The sequence below is a fragment of the Cetorhinus maximus genome, unplaced genomic scaffold (genome assembly GCF_964194155.1).
Source record: "Cetorhinus maximus unplaced genomic scaffold, sCetMax3.hap1.1 HAP1_SCAFFOLD_504, whole genome shotgun sequence".
Lineage (NCBI taxonomy): Eukaryota > Metazoa > Chordata > Chondrichthyes > Lamniformes > Cetorhinidae > Cetorhinus > Cetorhinus maximus.
This window is the reverse complement of record NW_027596446.1, coordinates 251,152-271,740: the sequence shown is the minus strand read 5'-3', so window position 1 is coordinate 271,740 and position 20,589 is coordinate 251,152. Positions and strand designations below refer to the sequence as shown.

At 44.5% G+C, this 20,589-nt stretch overlaps 1 protein-coding gene across 1 annotated transcript in view; it reads left to right on the top strand.

Moving 5' to 3' along the window:
* The window catches only part of LOC144673878 (integrin alpha-X-like), a 117,967-nt gene that overhangs the window by 20,361 nt on the left and 77,017 nt on the right, over window positions 1-20,589 (top strand). The window contains exons 5-6 of the mRNA XM_078535515.1: window positions 1,997-2,110; window positions 4,763-4,867. Coding sequence (XP_078391641.1) covers window positions 1,997-2,110; window positions 4,763-4,867 — 219 coding nt within the window. The remainder of the gene's footprint in view (window positions 1-1,996; window positions 2,111-4,762; window positions 4,868-20,589) is intronic.

The window sequence follows — 20,589 nt, the reverse complement described above, 5'->3', positions numbered from 1 at the left end:
AACACTGCGGTAATTTTAACTCCCGCGGGTAACACTGCGGTAATTTTAACTCCCGCGGGTAACACTGCGGTAATTTTAACTCCCGCGGGTAACACTGCGGTAATTTTAACTCCCGCGGGTAACACTGCGGCAATTTTAACTCCCACGGGTAACACTGCGGTAATTTTAACACCCGCGGGTAACACTGCGGTAATTTTAACTCCCGCGGGTAACACTGCGGTAATTTTAACTCCCGCGGGTAACACTGCGGCAATTTTAACTCCCGCGGGTAACACTGCGGTAATTTTAACACCCGCGGGTAACACTGCGGTAATTTTGACTCCCGCGGGTAACACTGCGGTAATTTTAACTCCCGCGGGTAACACTGCGGCAATTTTAACTGCCGCGGGTAACACTGCGGTAATTTTAACTCCCACGGGTAACACTGCGGTAATTTTAACTCCCGCGGGTAACACTGCGGTAATTTTAACTCCCGCGGGTAACACTGCGGTAATTTTAACTCCCGCGGGTAACACTGCGGCAATTTTAACTCCCGTGGCCACTCCACCTGGAGAAAAGGTTAGTCCTTTTTTGAGCTGGGTGGGGGTATTGAGGGGAGGGGGAACGATCCCACCTGCAGTGTGAAGTTAAATGGAATTCTACAGAATAACTAACCGCACCACCACTGCAACCACCCTCAACAACATCCAACATGAGGAGACTAGCAGTTTTGGAGATTGCTTAACAGGATCATACCCAGAAGGAAATTCTGTTCGGAATAGTATTCTTACTTCCCAGTTTTTACTGGTATCCAGTATTATGTTATACAAGACCAGTTCGGACCAGTACTCTGATTTCCCAGTTTTATTCATGTCCCATATTCACAGAATCACAGTGCAGAAGAGGCCTTTCAGCCCATCGAGTCTGCACCGACACGTGAGAAACACCTGACCTACCTACCTAATCCCATTTACCAGCACTTGGTCCATAGCCTTGAGTGTTATGACGTGCCAAGTGCTCATCCAGGTACTTTTTAAAGGATATGAGGCAACCCGCCTGCACCACCCTCCCAGGCAGCGCATTCCAGACCGTCACCACCCTCTGGGTAAAAAAGTTTTTCCTTACGTTCCCCCTAAACCTCCTGCCCCTCACCTTGAACTTATGTCCCCTCGTGACTGACCCTTCAGCTAAGGGGAACAGCTGCTCCCTATCCACCCTGTCCATGCCCCTCATAAACTTGTACACCTCGATCAGGTCGCCCCTCAGTATTCTCTACTCCAATGAAAACAACCCAAGTCTATCCAACCTCTCTTCATAACTTTAATGTTTCATCCCAGCAACATCCTGGTGAATCTCCTCTGCACCCCCTCCAGTGCAATCACATCCTTCCTATAATGTGGCGACCAGAACTGCACACAGTACTCCAGCTGTGGCCTCACCAAGGTTCTATACAACTCCAACATGACCTCCCTACTTCTGTAATCTAAGCCTCGATTGATAAAGGCAAGTGTCCCATATGCCTTTTTCACCACCCCATTAACATGCCCCTCCGCCTTCAGAGATTTATAGACACACACTCCATGGTCCCTTTGTTCCTCAGAACTTCCTAGTGTCATGCCGTTCATTGAATACTTCCTTGTCAAATTACTCCTTCCAAAGTGTATCACCTCACACTTTTCAGGGTTAAATTCCATCTGCCACTTATCTGCCCATTTGACCATCCCGCCTATAACTTCCTGTAGCCCAAGACACTCAACCTCACTGTTAACCACCCGACCAATCTTTGTGTCATCTATTAAAGTATACAAGACCAGTTTGGTCCTATACTCTGATTTCCCAGTTTTTACTATTTTCTCATTCTGGGCAGGGCACCTGAAGCTGTGCAGGGCCATATGCGGTAGATACTTTTGGCACCTTTCTGAACGGAGTTAGAAATCAGGCCGGTGGGAAGGGAAAGGGCACTAAAATAAATGCCACTGTGTAATATCACATCCCCCTTATCTCCGTTCCCATCCAGGACTGTGGGATCACAAAGTGCCTGGAGCTACAGTGTGAGGTGACAGCGCTGGAGGAGCATGGCACGGTGATTTTCGATATCCAAGGGGAGTTCATGTCAGCGGCACTTGCAGAGGTACAGATCTAATCCCGATCCATTCAACCAACCCTCACTTCATCCCCCCCTCCTCATTCCCTTCCTGATCGTCAGTATTACGGGAGGGCTGAACTGTCAGAGGGTCAGTACTGAGGGAGTGCCGCACTGTCAGAGGGTCAGTACTGAGGGAGAGCTGCACTGTCAGAGGGTCAGTACTGAGGGAGTGCTGCACTGACGGAGGGTCAGTGCTGAGGGAGTGCCGCACTGTCGGAGGGTCAGTACTGAGGGAGTGCCGCACTGTCGGAGGGTCAGTACTGAGGGAGTGCCGCACTGTCAGACGGTCAGTACTGAGGGAGGGCTGCACTGTCAGAGGGTCAGTACTGAGGGAGAGCTGCACTGACGGAGGGTCAGTACTGAGGGAGTGCTGCACTGTCAGAGTGTCAGTACTGAGGGAGTGCCACACTGTCGGAGGGTCAGTGCTGAGGCAGTACTGCACTGACGGAGGGTGAGTACTGAGGGAGTGCTGCACTGTCAGAGTGTCAGTACTGAGGGAGTGCTGCACTGTCAGAGGGTCAGTACTGAGGGAGTGCCGCACTGTCGGAGGGTCAGTGCTGAGGCAGTACTGCACTGACGGAGGGTCAGTACAGAGGGGGTGCTGCACTGCCGGAGGGTCAGTACCGAGGGAGCACTGCACTGTCAGAGAGTCAGTAGTGAGGGAGTGCCGCACTGTCAGAGGGTCAGTACCGAGGGAGCGCTGCACTGTCAGGGTCAGTACCGAGGGAGTGCTGCACTGTTGGAGGGTCAGTACCGTGGGAGCGCTGCACTGTCAGGATCAGTACTGAGAGAGAGCTGCACTGTCGGAGGGTCAGTACTGAGGGAGAGCTGCACTGTCGGAGGGTCAGTACTGAGGGAGTGCTGCACTGTCAGGGGGTCAGTACTGAGGGAGTGCTGCACTGTTGGTGGGTCAGTATTGAGGGAGTGCTGCACTGTCGGAGAGTCAGTACTGAGGGAGTGCTGCACTGTCGGAGGATCAGTACTGAGGGAGTGCTGCACTGTTGGTGGGTCAGTACTGAGGGAGTGCTGCACTGTCGGAGAGTCAGTACTGAGGGAGAGCTGCACTGTCGGAGGATCAGTACTGAGGGAGTGCCGCACTGTCGGGGGGTCAGTACTGAGGGAGTGCTGCACTGTTGGTGGGTCAGTATTGAGGGAGTGCTGCACTGTCGGAGAGTCAGTACTGAGGGAGTGCTGCACTGTCGGAGGGTCAGCAGTGAGGGAGTGCTGCACTGTCGGAGGTTCAGTACTGAGGGAGTTCTGCACTGTCGGAGGGTGAGCACTGAGGGAGTGCTGCACTGTCGGAGGGTCAGTACTGAGGGAGTGCCGCACTGTCGGAGGGTCAGTACTGAGGGAGTGCTGCACTGTTGGAGGGTCAGTACTGAGGGAGTTCTGCACTGTCGGAGGGTGAGCACTGAGGGAGTGCTGCACTGTCGGAGGGTCAGCACTGAGGGAGTGATGCACTGTCGGAGGGTCAGTACTGAGGGAGTGCTGCACTGTCGGAGGGTCAGTACTGAGGGAGTGCTGCACTGTTGGAGGGTCAGTATTGAGGGAGCGCTGCACTGTCGGAGAGTCAGTACTGAAGGAGTGCTGCACTGTCGGAGAGTCAGTACTGAGGGAGTGCCGCACTGTCGGAGTGTCAGTACAGAGGGAGTGCTGCACTGTCGGAGGGTCAGTACTGAGGGAGTGCTGCACTGTCGGAGGGTCAGTACTGAGGGAGTGCTGCACTGTCGGAGGGTCAACACTGAGGGAGTGCTGCACTGTCGGAGGGTCAACACTGAGGGAGTGCTGCACTGTCGGAGGGTCAGTACTGAGGGAGTGCCGCACTGTCGGGGGGTCAGTACTGAGGGAGTGCTGCACTGTTGGTGGGTCAGTATTGAGGGAGTGCTGCACTGTCGGAGAGTCAGTACTGAGGGAGTGCTGCACTGTCGGAGGGTCAGCAGTGAGGGAGCGCTGCACTGTCGGAGGGTCAGTACTGAGGGAGTTCTGCACTGTCGGAGGGTGAGCGCTGAGGGAGTGCTGCACTTTCGGAGGGTCAGCACTGAGGGAGTGCTGCACTGTCGGAGGGTCAGTACTGAGGGAGTGCTGCACTGTCGGAGGGTCAGCACTGAGGGAGTGCTGCACTGTCGGAGGGTCAGTACTGAGGGAGTGCCGCACTGTCGGAGGGTCAGTACTGAGGGAGTGCTGCACTGTTGGAGGGTCAGTATTGAGGGAGCGCTGCACTGTCGGAGAGTCAGTACTGAAGGAGTGCTGCACTGTCGGAGAGTCAGTACTGAGGGAGTGCCGCACTGTCGGAGGGTCAGTACTGAGGGAGTGCTGCACTGTCGGAGGGTCAGTACTGAGGGAGTGCTGCACTGTCGGAGGGTCAGTACTGAGGGAGTGCTGCACTGTCGGAGGGTCAGTACTGAGGGAGTGCTGCACTGTCGGAGGGTCAGTACCGAGGGACTGCTGCACTGTCGGAGGTTCAGTACTGAGGGAGTGCTGCACTGTCGGAGGGTCAGTACTGAGGGAGTGCTGTCTATTGTTCAAGTTGCTATATGAGTGCAAGAAACATCCATTTGGTCAGAAGCGGTGATCAGTTCTGAGCTCACTGTGGCCTGATTCCAGTGTCTCACTCTGCACTCTCCTCCCTTTTCACAGCTCGATGCCATGCAGCTAATGCTCTTTAGCAAAGCCAAACTGAGGTACGATGAAGAGAAGTATGTGGATGTCTCGGAGGAGAGTGCCCATTACTACGAAGCGACGGTGAGTGATCTGCTGTCCCTGAGAATTCCCGGGATGCATGGTCGGCTCACAGCGTAGGCTCCAATTCCAGTCCACAGGGACTCCAGCGCCATGGGTACTGACACCAACGCTGTGTGTTACTGTTAGAGCACCCACACTCCCTGTAAACACTGTGTGTTAATGTTAGAGAACCCACACACCCTGTAAACACTGTGTGTTAATGTTAGAGAACCCACACACCCTGTAAACACTGTGTGTTAATGTTAGAGAACCCACACACCCTGTAAACACTGTGTTAATGTTAGAGAACCCACACACCCTGTAAACACTGTGTGTTAATGTTAGAGAATCCACACACCCTGTAAACACTGTGTGTTACTGTTAGAGAATCCATACACCCTGTAAACACTGTGTGTTGCTGTTAGAGCACCCACACACCCTGTAAACACTGTGTTAATGTTAGAGAAGCCACACACCCTGTACACACTGTGTGTTAATGTTAGAGAACCCACACACCCTGTAAACACTGTGTGTTACTGTTAGAGAATCCACACACGCTGTAAACACTGTGTGTTAATGTTAGAGAACCCACACACCCTGTAAACACTGTGTGTTAATGTTAGAGAATCCACACACCCTGTACACACTGTGTGTTAATGTTAGAGAACCCACACACCCTGTAAACACTGTGTGTTAATGTTAGAGAACCCACACACCCTGTAAACACTGTGTGTTAATGTTAGAGAATCCACACACCCTGTAAACACTGTGTGTTAATGTTAGAGAATCCACACACCCTGTAAACACTGTGTGTTAATGTTAGAGAACCCACACACCCTGTAAACAGTGTGTGTTAATGTTAGAGAACCCACACACCCTGTAAACACTGTGTGTTAATGTTAGAGAATCCACACACCCTGTAAACACTGTGTGTTAATGTTAGAGAATCCACACACCCTGTAAACACTGTATGTTAATGTTAGAGAATCCACACACCCTGTAAACACTTTGTGTTAATGTTAGAGAATCCACACACCCTGTAAACACTGTGTGTTAATGTTAGAGAATCCACACACCCTGTAAACACTGTGTGTTAATGTTAGAGAACCCACACACCCTGTAAACACTGTGTGTTAATGTTAGAGAACCCACACACCCTGTAAACACTGTGTGTTAATGTTAGAGAATCCACACACCCTGTAAACACTGTGTGTTAATGTTAGAGAATGCACACACCCTGTAAACACTGTGTTAATGTTAGAGAACCCACACACCCTGTAAACACTGTGTGTTAATGTTAGAGAACCCACACACTCTGTAAACACTGTGTTAATGTTAGAGAATCCACACACCCTGTTAACACTGTGTGTTAATGTTAGAGAACCCACACACCCTGTAAACACTGTGTGTTAATGTTAGAGAATCCACACACACCCTGTAAACACTGTCTGTTAATGTTAGAGAACCCACACACCCTGTAAACACTGTGTATTAATGTTAGTGAAGCCACACACCCTGTAAACACTGTGTGTTAATGTTAGAGGACCCACACACCCTGTAAAAAGTGTGTGTTAATGTTAGAGAACCCACACACCCTGTAAACACTGTGTGTTAATGTTAGAGAACAAACACACCCTGTAAACACTGTGTGTTAATGTTAGAGAACCCACACACACTGCAAAAAATGTGTGTTAATGTTAGAGAATCCACACACCCTGTAACCACTGTGTGTTAATGTTAGAGAACCCACACACCCTGTAAACACTTTGTGTTAATGTTAGAGAATCCACACACCCGGTAAACACTGTGTTAATGTTAGAGAATCCACACACCCTGTAAACACTGTGTGTTAATGTTAGAGAATCCACACACCCTGTAAACACTGTGTGTTGCTGTTAGAGAACCCACACACCCTGTAAACACTGTGTGTTAATGTTAGAGAATCCACACACCCTGTAAACACTGTGTGTTAATGTTAGAGAATCCCCACACACCCTGTAAACACTGTGTGTTAATGTTAGAGAATCCACACACCCTGTAAACACTGTGTGTTAATGTTAGAGAACCCACACACCCTGTAAACACTGTGTTAATGTTAGAGAACCCACACACCCTGTAAACACTGTGTGTTAATGTTAGCGAACCCACACACTCTGTAAACACTGTGTGTTAATGTTAGAGAATTCCCACACACCCTGTAAACACTGTTAATTTTAGAGAACCCACACACCCTGTAACCACTTTGTGTTAATGTTAGAGAACCCACACACCCTGTAAACACTGTGTGTTAATGTTAGAGAATCCACACACACCCTGTAAACACTGTGTATTAATGTTGGAGAACCCACACACCCTGTAAACACTTTGTGTTCATGTTAGAGAACCCACAGACCCTGTAAACACTGTGTGTTAATGTTGGTGAACCCACACACCCTGTACACACTGTGTGTTAATGTTAGAGAACCCACACACCCTGTAAACACTGTGTGTTAATGTTAGAGAACCCACACACCCTGTAAACTCTGTGTGTTAATGTTAGAGAATCCACACACCCTGTAAACACTGTGTGTTAATGTTAGAGAATTCACACACCCTGTAAACACTGTGTGTTAATGTTAGAGAATCCACACACCCTGTAAACACTTTGTGTTAATGTTAGAGAATCCACACGCCCTGTAAACACTGTGTGTTAATGTTAGAGAATCCACACACCCTGTAAACACTGTGTGTTAATGTTAGAGAATCCACACACCCTGTAAACACTGTGTTAATGTTAGAGAACCCACACACCCTGTAAACACTGTGTGTTAATGTTAGAGAACCCACACACTCTGTAAACACTGTGTTAATGTTAGAGAATCCACACACCCTGTTAACACTGTGTGTTAATGTTAGAGAACCCACACACCCTGTAAACACTGTGTGTTAATGTTAGAGAATCCACACACACCCTGTAAACACTGTGTGTTAATGTTAGAGAACCCACACACCCTTTAAACACTGTGTATTAATGTTAGAGAACCCACACACCCTGTAAACACTGTGTGTTAATGTTAGAGAACCCACACACCCTGTAAACACTGTGTTAATGTTAGTGAACCCACACACCCTGTACACACTGTGTGTTAATGTTAGAGAACCCACACACCCTGTAAACACTGTGTGTTAATGTTAGAGAGCCCACACACCCTGTAAACTCTGTGTGTTAATGTTAGAGAATCCACACACCCTGTAAACACTGCGTGTTAATGTTAGAGAATTCACACACCCTGTAAACACTGTGTGTTAATGTTAGAGAATCCACACACCCTGTAAACACTGTGTGTTAATGTTAGAGAATCCACACACCCTGTAAACACTGTGTGTTACTGTTAGAGCACCCACACACCCTGTACACACTGTGTGTTACTGTTAGAGAACCCACGCACCCTGTAAACACTGTGTTAATGTTAGAGAACCCACACACCCTGTAAACACTGTGTGTTAATGTTAGAGAATCCACACACCCTGTAAACACTGTGTGTTAATGTTTGAGAACCCACACACCCTGTAAACACTGTGTGTTAATGTTAGGGAACCCACACACCCTGTAAACACTGTGTGTTAATGTTAGAGAACCCACACACCCTGTGAACACTGTGTGTTAATGTTAGAGAATCCCCACACCCCCTGTAAACAATGTGTGTTAATGTTAGAGAATCCTCACACACCCTGTAAACACTGTGTGTTAATGTTAGAGAACCCACACACCCTGTAAACACTGTGTGTTAATGTTAGAGAACCCACACACCCTGTAAACACTGTGTGTTAATGTTAGAGAATCCCCACACACCCTGTAAACACTGTGTGTTAATGTTAGAGAACCCACACACCCTGTAAACACTGTGTGTTAATGTTAGAGAACCCACACACCCTGTAAACACTGTGTGTTAATGTTAGAGAACCCACACACCCTGTAAACACTGTGTGTTAATGTTAGAGAACCCACACACCCTGTAAACACTGTGTGTTAATGTTAGAGAACCCACACACCCTGTAAACACTGTGTTAATATTAGAGAACCCACACACCCTGTAAACACTGTGTGTTAATGTTAGAGAATCCACACACCCTTTAAACGCTGTGTGTTAATGTTAGAGAACCCACACACCCTGTAAACAGTGTGTGTTAATGTTAGAGAACCCACACACCCTGTAAACACTGTGTGTTAATGTTAGAGAACAAACACACCCTGTAAACAGTGTGTGTTAATGTTAGAGAATCCACCCACCCTGTAAACACTGTGTGTTAATGTTAGAGAATCCACACACCCTGTAAACACTTTGTGTTAATGTTGGAGAATCCACACACCCTGTAAACACTGTGTTAATGTTAGAGAACCCACACACCCTGTAAACACTGTGTGTTAATGTTAGAGAACCCACACACCCTGTAAACACTGTGTGTTAATGTTAGAGAATCCACACACCCTTTATACACTTTGTGTTAATGTTAGAGAATTCACACACCCTGTAAACACTGTGTGTTAATGTTAGAGAATCCACACACCCTGTAAACACTGTGTGTTAATGTTAGAGAGCCCACACACCCTGTAAACACTGTGTTAATGTTAGAGAACCCACACACCCTGTAAACACTGTGTGTTAATGTTAGAGAACCCACACACTCTGTATACACTGTGTGTTAATGTTAGAGAATTCCCACACACCCTGTAAACACTGTTATTTTTAGAGAACCCACACACCCTGTAAACACTGTTTGTTAATGTTAGAGAACCCACACACCCTGTAAACACTGTGTGTTAATGTTAGAGAATCCACACACACCCTGTAAACACTGTGTGTTTATGTTAGAGAACCCATACACCCTGTAAACACTGTGTGTTAATGTTAGAGAATCCACACACACCCTGTAAACACTGTGTGTTAATGTTAGAAAACCCACACACCCTGTAAACACTGTGTATTAATGTTAGAGAACCCACACACCCTGTAAACACTTTGTGTTCATGTTAGAGAACCCACAGACCCTGTAAACACTGTGTGTTAATGTTAGTGAACCCACACACCCTGTACACACTGTGTGTTAATGTTTGAGAACCCACACACCCTGTAAACACTGTGTGTTAATGTTAGAGAACCCACACACCCTGTAAACTCTGTGTGTTAATGTTAGAGAATCCACACACCCTGTAAACACTGTGTGTTAATGTTAGAGAATTCACACACCCTGTAAACACTGTGTGTTAATGTTAGAGAATCCACACACCCTGTAAACACTTTGTGTTAATGTTAGAGAATCCACACACCCTGTAAACACTGTGTGTTAATATTAGAGAATCCACACACCCTGTAAACACTGTGTGTTAATGTTAGAGAATCCACACACCCTGTAAACACTGTGTTAATGTTAGAGAACCCACACACCCTGTAAACACTGTGTTTTAATGTTAGAGAACCCACACACTCTGTAAACACTGTGTTAATGTTAGAGAATCCACACACCCTGTTAACACTGTGTGTTAATGTTAGAGAACCCACACACCCTGTAAACACTGTGTGTTAATGTTAGAGAATCCACACACACCCTGTAAACACTGTGTGTTAATGTTAGAGAACCCACACACCCTGTAAACACTGTGTATTAATGTTAGAGAACCCACACACCCTGTAAACACTGTGTGTTAATGTTAGAGAACCCACACACCCTGTAAACACTGTGTTAATGTTAGTGAACCCACACACCCTGTACACACTGTGTGTTAATGTTAGAGAACCCACACACCCTGTAAACACTGTGTGTTAATGTTAGAGAGCCCACACACCCTGTAAACTCTGTGTGTTAATGTTAGAGAATCCACACACCCTGTAAACACTGCGTGTTAATGTTAGAGAATTCACACACCCTGTAAACACTGTGTGTTAATGTTAGAGAACCCACACACCCTGTAAACACTGTGCGTTAATGTTGGTGAACCCACACACCCTGTACACACTGTGTGTTAATGTTAGAGAACCCACACACCCTGTAAACACTGTGTGTTAATGTTAGAGAACCCACACACCCTGTAAACTCTGTGTGTTAATGTTAGAGAATCCACACACCCTGTAAACACTGTGTGTTAATGTTAGAGAATTCACACACCCTGTAAACACTGTGTGTTAATGTTAGAGAATCCACACACCCTGTAAACACTTTGTGTTAATGTTAGAGAATCCACACGCCCTGTAAACACTGTGTGTTAATGTTAGAGAATCCACACACCCTGTAAACACTGTGTGTTAATGTTAGAGAATCCACACACCCTGTAAACACTGTGTTAATGTTAGAGAACCCACACACCCTGTAAACACTGTGTGTTAATGTTAGAGAACCCACACACTCTGTAAACACTGTGTTAATGTTAGAGAATCCACACACCCTGTTAACACTGTGTGTTAATGTTAGAGAACCCACACACCCTGTAAACACTGTGTGTTAATGTTAGAGAATCCACACACACCCTGTAAACACTGTGTGTTAATGTTAGAGAACCCACACACCCTTTAAACACTGTGTATTAATGTTAGAGAACCCACACACCCTGTAAACACTGTGTGTTAATGTTAGAGAACCCACACACCCTGTAAACACTGTGTTAATGTTAGTGAACCCACACACCCTGTACACACTGTGTGTTAATGTTAGAGAACCCACACACCCTGTAAACACTGTGTGTTAATGTTAGAGAGCCCACACACTCTGTAAACTCTGTGTGTTAATGTTAGAGAATCCACACACCCTGTAAACACTGCGTGTTAATGTTAGAGAATTCACACACCCTGTAAACACTGTGTGTTAATGTTAGAGAATCCACACACCCTGTAAACACTGTGTGTTAATGTTAGAGAATCCACACACCCTGTAAACACTGTGTGTTACTGTTAGAGCACCCACACACCCTGTACACACTGTGTGTTACTGTTAGAGAACCCACACACGCTGTAAACACTGTGTTAATGTTAGAGAACCCACACACCCTGTAAACACTGTGTGTTAATGTTAGAGAATCCACACACCCTGTAAACACTGTGTGTTAATGTTTGAGAACCCACACACCCTGTAAACACTGTGTGTTAATGTTAGGGAACCCACACACCCTGTAAACACTGTGTGTTAATGTTAGAGAACCCACACACCCTGTGAACACTGTGTGTTAATGTTAGAGAATCCCCACACACCCTGTAAACACTGTGTGTTAATGTTAGAGAATCCTCACACACCCTGTAAACACTGTGTGTTAATGTTAGAGAACCCACACACCCTGTAAACACTGTTTGTTAATGTTAGAGAACCCACACACCCTGTAAACACTGTGTGTTAATGTTAGAGAATCCCCACACACCCTGTAAACACTGTGTGTTAATGTTAGAGAACCCACACACCCTGTAAACACTGTGTGTTAATGTTAGAGAACCCACACACCCTGTAAACACTGTGTGTTAATGTTAGAGAACCCACACACCCTGTAAACACTGTGTGTTAATGTTAGAGAACCCACACACCCTGTAAACACTGTGTGTTAATGTTAGAGAACCCACACACCCTGTAAACACTGTGTTAATATTAGAGAACCCACACACCCTGTAAACACTGTGTGTTAATGTTAGAGAACCCACACACCCTGTAAACACTGTGTGTTAATGTTAGAGAATCCACACACCCTTTAAACGCTGTGTGTTAATGTTAGAGAAGCCACACACCCTGTAAACAGTGTGTGTTAATGTTAGAGAACCCACACACCCTGTAAACACTGTGTGTTAATGTTAGAGAACAAACACACCCTGTAAACAGTGTGTGTTAATGTTAGAGAATCCACCCACCCTGTAAACACTGTGTGTTAATGTTAGAGAATCCACACACCCTGTAAACACTTTGTGTTAATGTTGGAGAATCCACACACCCTGTAAACACTGTGTTAATGTTAGAGAACCCACACACCCTGTAAACACTGTGTGTTAATGTTAGAGAATCCACACACCCTTTATACACTTTGTGTTAATGTTAGAGAATTCACACACCCTGTAAACACTGTGTGTTAATGTTAGAGAATCCACACACCCTGTAAACACTGTGTGTTAATGTTAGAGAGCCCACACACATTGTAAACACTGTGTTAATGTAAGAGAACCCACACACCCTGTAAACACTGTGTGTTAATGTTACAAAACCCACACACTCTGTATACACTGTGTGTTAATGTTCGAGAATTCCCACACACCCTGTAAACACTGTTATTTTTAGAGAACCCACACACCCTGTAAACACTGTGTGTTAATGTTAGAGAACCCACACACCCTGTAAACACTGTGTGTTAATGTTAGAGAATCCACACACACCCTGTAAACACTGTGTGTTAATGTTAGAGAACCCATACACCCTGTAAACACTGTGTGTTAATGTTAGAGAATCCACACACACCCTGTAAACACTGTGTGTTAATGTTAGAGAACCCACACACCCTGTAAACACTGTGTATTAATGTTAGAGAACCCACACACCCTGTAAACACTTTGTGTTCATGTTAGAGAACCCACAGACCCTGTAAACACTGTGTGTTAATGTTAGTGAACCCACACACCCTGTACACACTGTGTGTTAATGTTAGAGAACCCACACACCCTGTAAACACTGTGTGTTAATGTTAGAGAACCCACACACCCTGTAAACTCTGTGTGTTAATGTTAGAGAATCCACACACCCTGTAAACACTGTGTGTTAATGTTAGAGAATTCACACACCCTGTATACACTGTGTGTTAATGTTAGAGAATCCACACACCCTGTAAACACTTTGTGTTAATGTTAGAGAATCCACACACCCTGTAAACACTGTGTGTTAATGTTAGAGAATCCACACACCCTGTAAACACTGTGTGTTAATGTTAGAGAATCCACACACCCTGTAAACACTGTGTTAATGTTAGAGAACCCACACACCCTGTAAACACTGTGTGTTAATGTTAGAGAACCCACACACTCTGTAAACACTGTGTTAATGTTAGAGAATCCACACACCCTGTTAACACTGTGTGTTAATGTTAGAGAACCCACACACCCTGTAAACACTGTGTGTTAATGTTAGAGAATCCACACACACCCTGTAAACACTGTGTGTTAATGTTAGAGAACCCACACACCCTGTAAACACTGTGTATTAATGTTAGAGAACCCACACACCCTGTAAACACTGTGTGTTAATGTTAGAGAACCCACACACCCTGTAAACACTGTGTTAATGTTAGAGAAGCCACACACCCTGTACACACTGTGTGTTAATGTTAGAGAACCCACACACCCTGTAAACACTGTGTGTTAATGTTAGAGAGCCCACACACCCTGTAAACTCTGTGTGTTAATGTTAGAGAATCCACACACCCTGTAAACACTGCGTGTTAATGTTAGAGAATTCACACACCCTGTAAACACTGTGTGTTAATGTTAGAGAACCCACACACCCTGTAAACACTGTGTGTTAATGTTAGAGAATCCACACACCCTGTAAACACTGTGTGTTAATGTTAGAGAACCCACACACCCTGTAAACACTGTGTGTTAATGTTAGAGAATCCACACACCCTGTAAACACTGTGTGTTAATGTTAGAGAATCCACACACCCTGTAAACACTGTGTGTTACTGTTAGAGCACCCACACACCCTGTACACACTGTGTGTTACTGTTAGAGAACCCACACACCCTGTAAACACTGTGTTAATGTTAGAGAACCCACATACCCTGTAAACACTGTGTTTTAATGTTAGAGAATCCACACACCCTGTAAACACTGTGTGTTAATGTTTGAGAACCCACACACCCTGTAAACACTGTGTGTTAATGTTAGGGAACCCACACACCCTGTAAACACTGTGTGTTAATGTTAGAGAACCCACACACCCTGTAAACACTGTGTGTTAATGTTGGAGAATCCCCACACACCCTGTAAACACTGTGTGTTAATGTTAGAGAATCCTCACACACCCTGTAAACACTGTGTGTTAATGTTAGAGAACCCACACACCCTGTAAACACTGTGTGTTAATGTTAGAGAACCCACACACCCTGTAAACACTGTGTGTTAATGTTAGAGAATCCCCACACACCCTGTAAACACTGTGTGTTAATGTTAGAGAACCCACACACCCTTTAAACACTGTGTCTTAATGTTAGAGAATCCACACACCCTGTAAACACTGTGTGTTAATGTTAGAGAACCCACACACCCTGTAAACACTGTGTGTTAATGTTAGAGAACCCACACACCCTGTAAACACTGTGTGTTAATGTTAGAGAACCCACACACCCTGTAAACACTGTGTTAATATTAGAGAACCCACACACCCTGTAAACACTGTGTGTTAATGTTAGAGAACCCACACACCCTGTAAACACTGTGTGTTAATGTTAGAGAATCCACACACCCTTTAAACGCTGTGTGTTAATGTTAGAGAACCCACACACCCAGTAAACAGTGTGTGTTAATGTTAGAGAACCCACACACCCTGTAAACACTGTGTGTTAATGTTAGAGAACAAACACACCCTGTAAACAGTGTGTGTTAATGTTAGAGAATCCACCCACCCTGTAAACACTGTGTGTTAATGTTAGAGAATCCACACACCCTGTAAACACTTTGTGTTAATGTTAGAGAATCCACACACCCTGTAAACACTGTGTTAATGTTAGAGAACCCACACACCCTGTAAACACTGTGTGTTAATGTTAGAGAACCCACACACCCTGTAAACACTGTGTGTTAATGTTAGAGAATCCACACACCCTGTATACACTTTGTGTTAATGTTAGAGAATCCACACACCCTGTAAACACTGTGTGTTAATGTTAGAGAATCCACACACCCTGTAAACACTGTGTGTTAATGTTAGAGAACCCACACACCCTGTAAACACTGTGTTAATGTTAGAGAACCCAAACACCCTGTAAACACTGTGTGTTAATGTTAGAGAACCCACACACTCTGTATACACTGTGTGTTAATGTTAGAGAATTCCCACACACCCTGTAAACACTGTTATTTTTAGAGAACCCACACACCCTGTAAACACTGTGTGTTAATGTTAGAGAACCCACACACCCTGTAAACAATGTGTGTTAATGTTAGAGAATCCACACACACCCTGTAAACACTGTGTGTTAATGTTAGAGAACCCATACACCCTGTAAACACTGTGTATTAATGTTAGAGAACCCACGCACCCTGTAAACACTGTGTGTTAATGTTAGAGAACCCACACACCCTGTAAACACTGTGTGTTAATGTTAGTGAACCCACACACCCTGTACACACTGTGTGTTAATGTAAGAGAACCCACACACGCTGTAAACACTGTGTGTTAATGTTAGAGAACGTCACACACGCTGTGAACTCTGTGTGTTAATGTTAGAGAATCCACACACCCTGTAAACACTGTGTGTTAATGTTAAAGAATTCACACACCCTGTAAACACTGTGTGTTAATGTTAGAGAACCCACACACCCTGTAAACACTGTGTGTTAATGTTAGAGAATCCACGCACCCTGTAAACACTGTGTGTTAATGTTAGAGAACCCACACACCCTGTAAACACTGTGTGTTAATGTTAGAGAATCCACACACCCTGTAAACACTGTGTTTTAATGTTAGAGAATCCACACACCCTGTAAACAATGTGTGTTACTGTTGGAGCACACACACACCCTGTACACACTGTGTGTTACTGTTAGAGAACCCACACACCCTGTAAACACTGTGTTAATGATAGAGAACCCACACTCCCTGTAAACACTGTGTGTTAATGTTAGAGAATCCACACACCCTGTAAACACTGTGTGTTAATGTTTGAGAACCCACACACCCTGTAAACACTGTGTGTTAATGTTAGAGAACCCACACACCCTGTAAACTCTGTGTGTTAATGTTAGAGAACCCACACACCCTTTAAAAACACTGTGTGTTAATGTTAGAGAATCCCCACACACCCTGTAAACACTGTGTGTTAATGTTAGAGAATCCTCACACACCCTGTAAACACTGTGTGTTAATGTTAGAGAACCCACACACCCTGTAAACACTGTGTGTTAATGTTAGAGAACCCACACACCCTGTAAACACTGTGTGTTAATGTTAGAGAATCCACACACACCCTGTAAACACTGTGTGTTAATGTTAGAGAACCCACACACCCTGTAAACACTGTGTATTAATGTTAGAGAACCCACACACCCTGTAAACACTGTGTGTTAATGTTAGAGAGCCCACACACCCTGTAAACTCTGTGTGTTAATGTTAGAGAATCCACACACCCTGTAAACACTGCGTGTTAATGTTAGAGAATTCACACACCCTGTAAACACTGTGTGTTAAAGTTAGAGAACCCACACACCCTGTAAACACTGTGTGTTAATGTTAGAGAATCCACACACCCTGTAAACACTGTGTGTTAATGTTAGAGAACCCACACACCCTGTAAACACTGTGTGTTAATGTTTGAGAATCCACACACCCTGTAAACACTGTGTGTTAATGTTAGAGAATCCACACACCCTGTAAACACTGTGTGTTACTGTTAGAGCACCCACACACCCTGTACACACTGTGTGTTACTGTTAGAGAACCCACACACCCTGTAAACACTGTGTTAATGTTAGAGAACCCACACACCCTGTAAACACTGTGTTTTAATGTTAGAGAATCCACACACCCTGTAAACACTGTGTGTTAATGTTTGAGAACCCACACACCCTGTAAACACTGTGTGTTAATGTTAGGGAACCCACACACCCTGTAAACACTGTGTGTTAATGTTAGAGAAACCACACACCCTGTAAACACTGTGTGTTAATGTTGGAGAATCCCCACACACCCTGTAAACACTGTGTGTTAATGTTAGAGAATCCTCACACACCCTGTAAACACTGTGTGTTAATGTTAGAGAACCCACACACCCTGTAAACACTGTGTGTTAATGTTAGAGAACCCACACACCCTGTAAACACTGTGTGTTAATGTTAGAGAATCCCCACACACCCTGTAAACACTGTGTGTTAATGTTAGAGAACCCACACACCCTGTAAACACTGTGTGTTAATGTTAGAGAACCCACACACCCTGTAAACACTGTGTGTTAATGTTAGAGAACCCACACACCCTGTAAACACTGTGTGTTAATGTTAGAGAACCCACACACCCTGTAAACACTGTGTGTTAATGTTAGAGAACCCACACACCCTGTAAACACTGTGTTAATATTAGAGAACCCACACACCCTGTAAACACTGTGTGTTAATGTTAGAGAACCCACACACCCTGTAAACACTGTGTGTTAATGTTAGAGAATCCACACACCCTTTAAACGCTGTGTGTTAATGTTAGAGAACCCACACACCCTGTAAACAGTGTGTGTTAATGTTAGAGAACCCACACACCCTGTAAACACTGTGTGTTAATGTTAGAGAACAAACACACCCTGTAAACAGTGTGTGTTAATGTTAGAGAATCCACCCACCCTGTAAACACTGTGTGTTAATGTTAGAGAATCCACACACCCTGTAAAAACTTTGTGTTAATGTTAGAGAATCCACACACCCTGTAAACACTGTGTTAATGTTAGAGAACCCACACACCCTGTAAACACTGTGTGTTAATGTTAGAGAACCCACACACCCTGTAAACACTGTGTGTTAATGTTAGAGAATCCACACACCCTGTATACACTTTGTGTTAATGTTAGAGAATCCACACACCCTGTAAACACTGTGTGTTAATGTTAGAGAATCCACACACCCTGTAAACACTGTGTGTTAATGTTAGAGAACCCACACACCCTGTAAACACTGTGTTAATGTTAGAGAACCCACACACCCTGTAAACACTGTGTGTTAATGTTAGAGAACCCACACACTCTGTATACACTGTGTGTTAATGTTAGAGAATTCCCACACACCCTGTAAACACTGTTATTTTTAGAGAACCCACACACACTGTAAACACTGTGTGTTAATGTTAGAGAACCCACACACCCTGTAAACACTGTGTGTTAATGTTAGAGAATCCACACACACCCTGTAAACACTGTGTGTTAATGTTAGAGAACCCATACACGCTGTAAACACTGTGTATTAATGTTAGAGAACCCACACACCCTGTAAACACTGTGTGTTAATGTTAGAGAACCCACACACCCTGTAAACACTGTGTGTTAATGTTAGTGAACCCACACACCCTGTACACACTGTGTGTTAATGTTAGAGAACCCACACACGCTGTAAACACTGTGTGTTAATGTTAGAGAACCTCACACACGCTGTGAACTCTGTGTGTTAATGTTAGAGAATCCACACACCCTGTAAACACTGTGTGTTAATGTTAGAGAATTCACACACCCTGTAAACACTGTGTGTTAATGTTAGAGAACCCACACACCCTGTAAACACTGTGTGTTAATATTAGAGAATCCACACACCCTGTAAACACTGTGTGTTAATGTTAGAGAATCCACACACCCTGTAAACACTTTGTGTTAATGTTAGAGAATCCACACACCCTGTAAACTCTGTGTTAATGTTAGAGAACCCACACGCCCTGTAAACACTGTGTGTTAATGTTAGAGAACCCACACACCCTGTAAACACTGTGTGTTAATGTTAGAGAATCCACACACCCTGTATACACTTTGTGTTTAAGTTAGATAATCCACACACCCTGTAAACACTGTGTGTTAATGTTAGAGAATCCACACACCCTGTAAACACTGTGTGTTAATGTTAGAGAACCCACACACCCTGTAAACACTGTGTTAATGTTAGAGAACCCACACACCCTGTAAACACTGTGTGTTAATGTTAGAGAACCCACACACTCTGTATACACTGTGTGTTAATGTTAGAGAATTCCCACACACCCTGTAAACACTGTTATTTTTAGAGAACACACACACCCTGTAAACACTGTGTGTTAATGTTAGAGAACCCACACACCCTGTAAACACTGTGTGTTAATGTTAGAGAATCCACACACACCCTGTAAACACTGTGTGTTAATGTTAGAGAACCCATACACCCTGTAAACACTGTGTATTAATGTTAGAGAACCCACACACCCTGTAAACACTGTGTGTTAATGTTAGAGAACCCACACACCCTGTAAACACTGTGTGTTAATGTTAGTGAACCCACACACCCTGTACACACTGTGTGTTAATGTTAGAGAACCCACACACGCTGTAAACACTGTGTGTTAATGTTAGAGAACCTCACACACGCTGTGAACTCTGTGTGTTAATGTTAGAGAATCCACACACCCTGTAAACACTGTGTGTTAATGTTAGAGAATTCACACACCCTGTAAACACTGTGTGTTAATGTTAGAGAACCCACACACCCTGTAAACACTGTGTGTTAATGTTAGAGAATCCACACACCCTGTAAACACTGTGTGTTAATGTTAGAGAACCCACACACCCTGTAAACACTGTGTGTTAATGTTAGAGAATCCACACACCCTGTAAAAACTGTGTGTTAATGTTAGAGAATCCACACACCCTGTAAACACTGTGTGTTACTGTTAGAGCACCCACACACCCTGTACACACTGTGTGTTACTGTTAGAGAACCCACACACCCTGTTAACACTGTGTTAATGATAGAGAACCCACACACCCTGTAAACACTGTGTGTTAATGTTAGAGAACCCACACACCCTGTAAA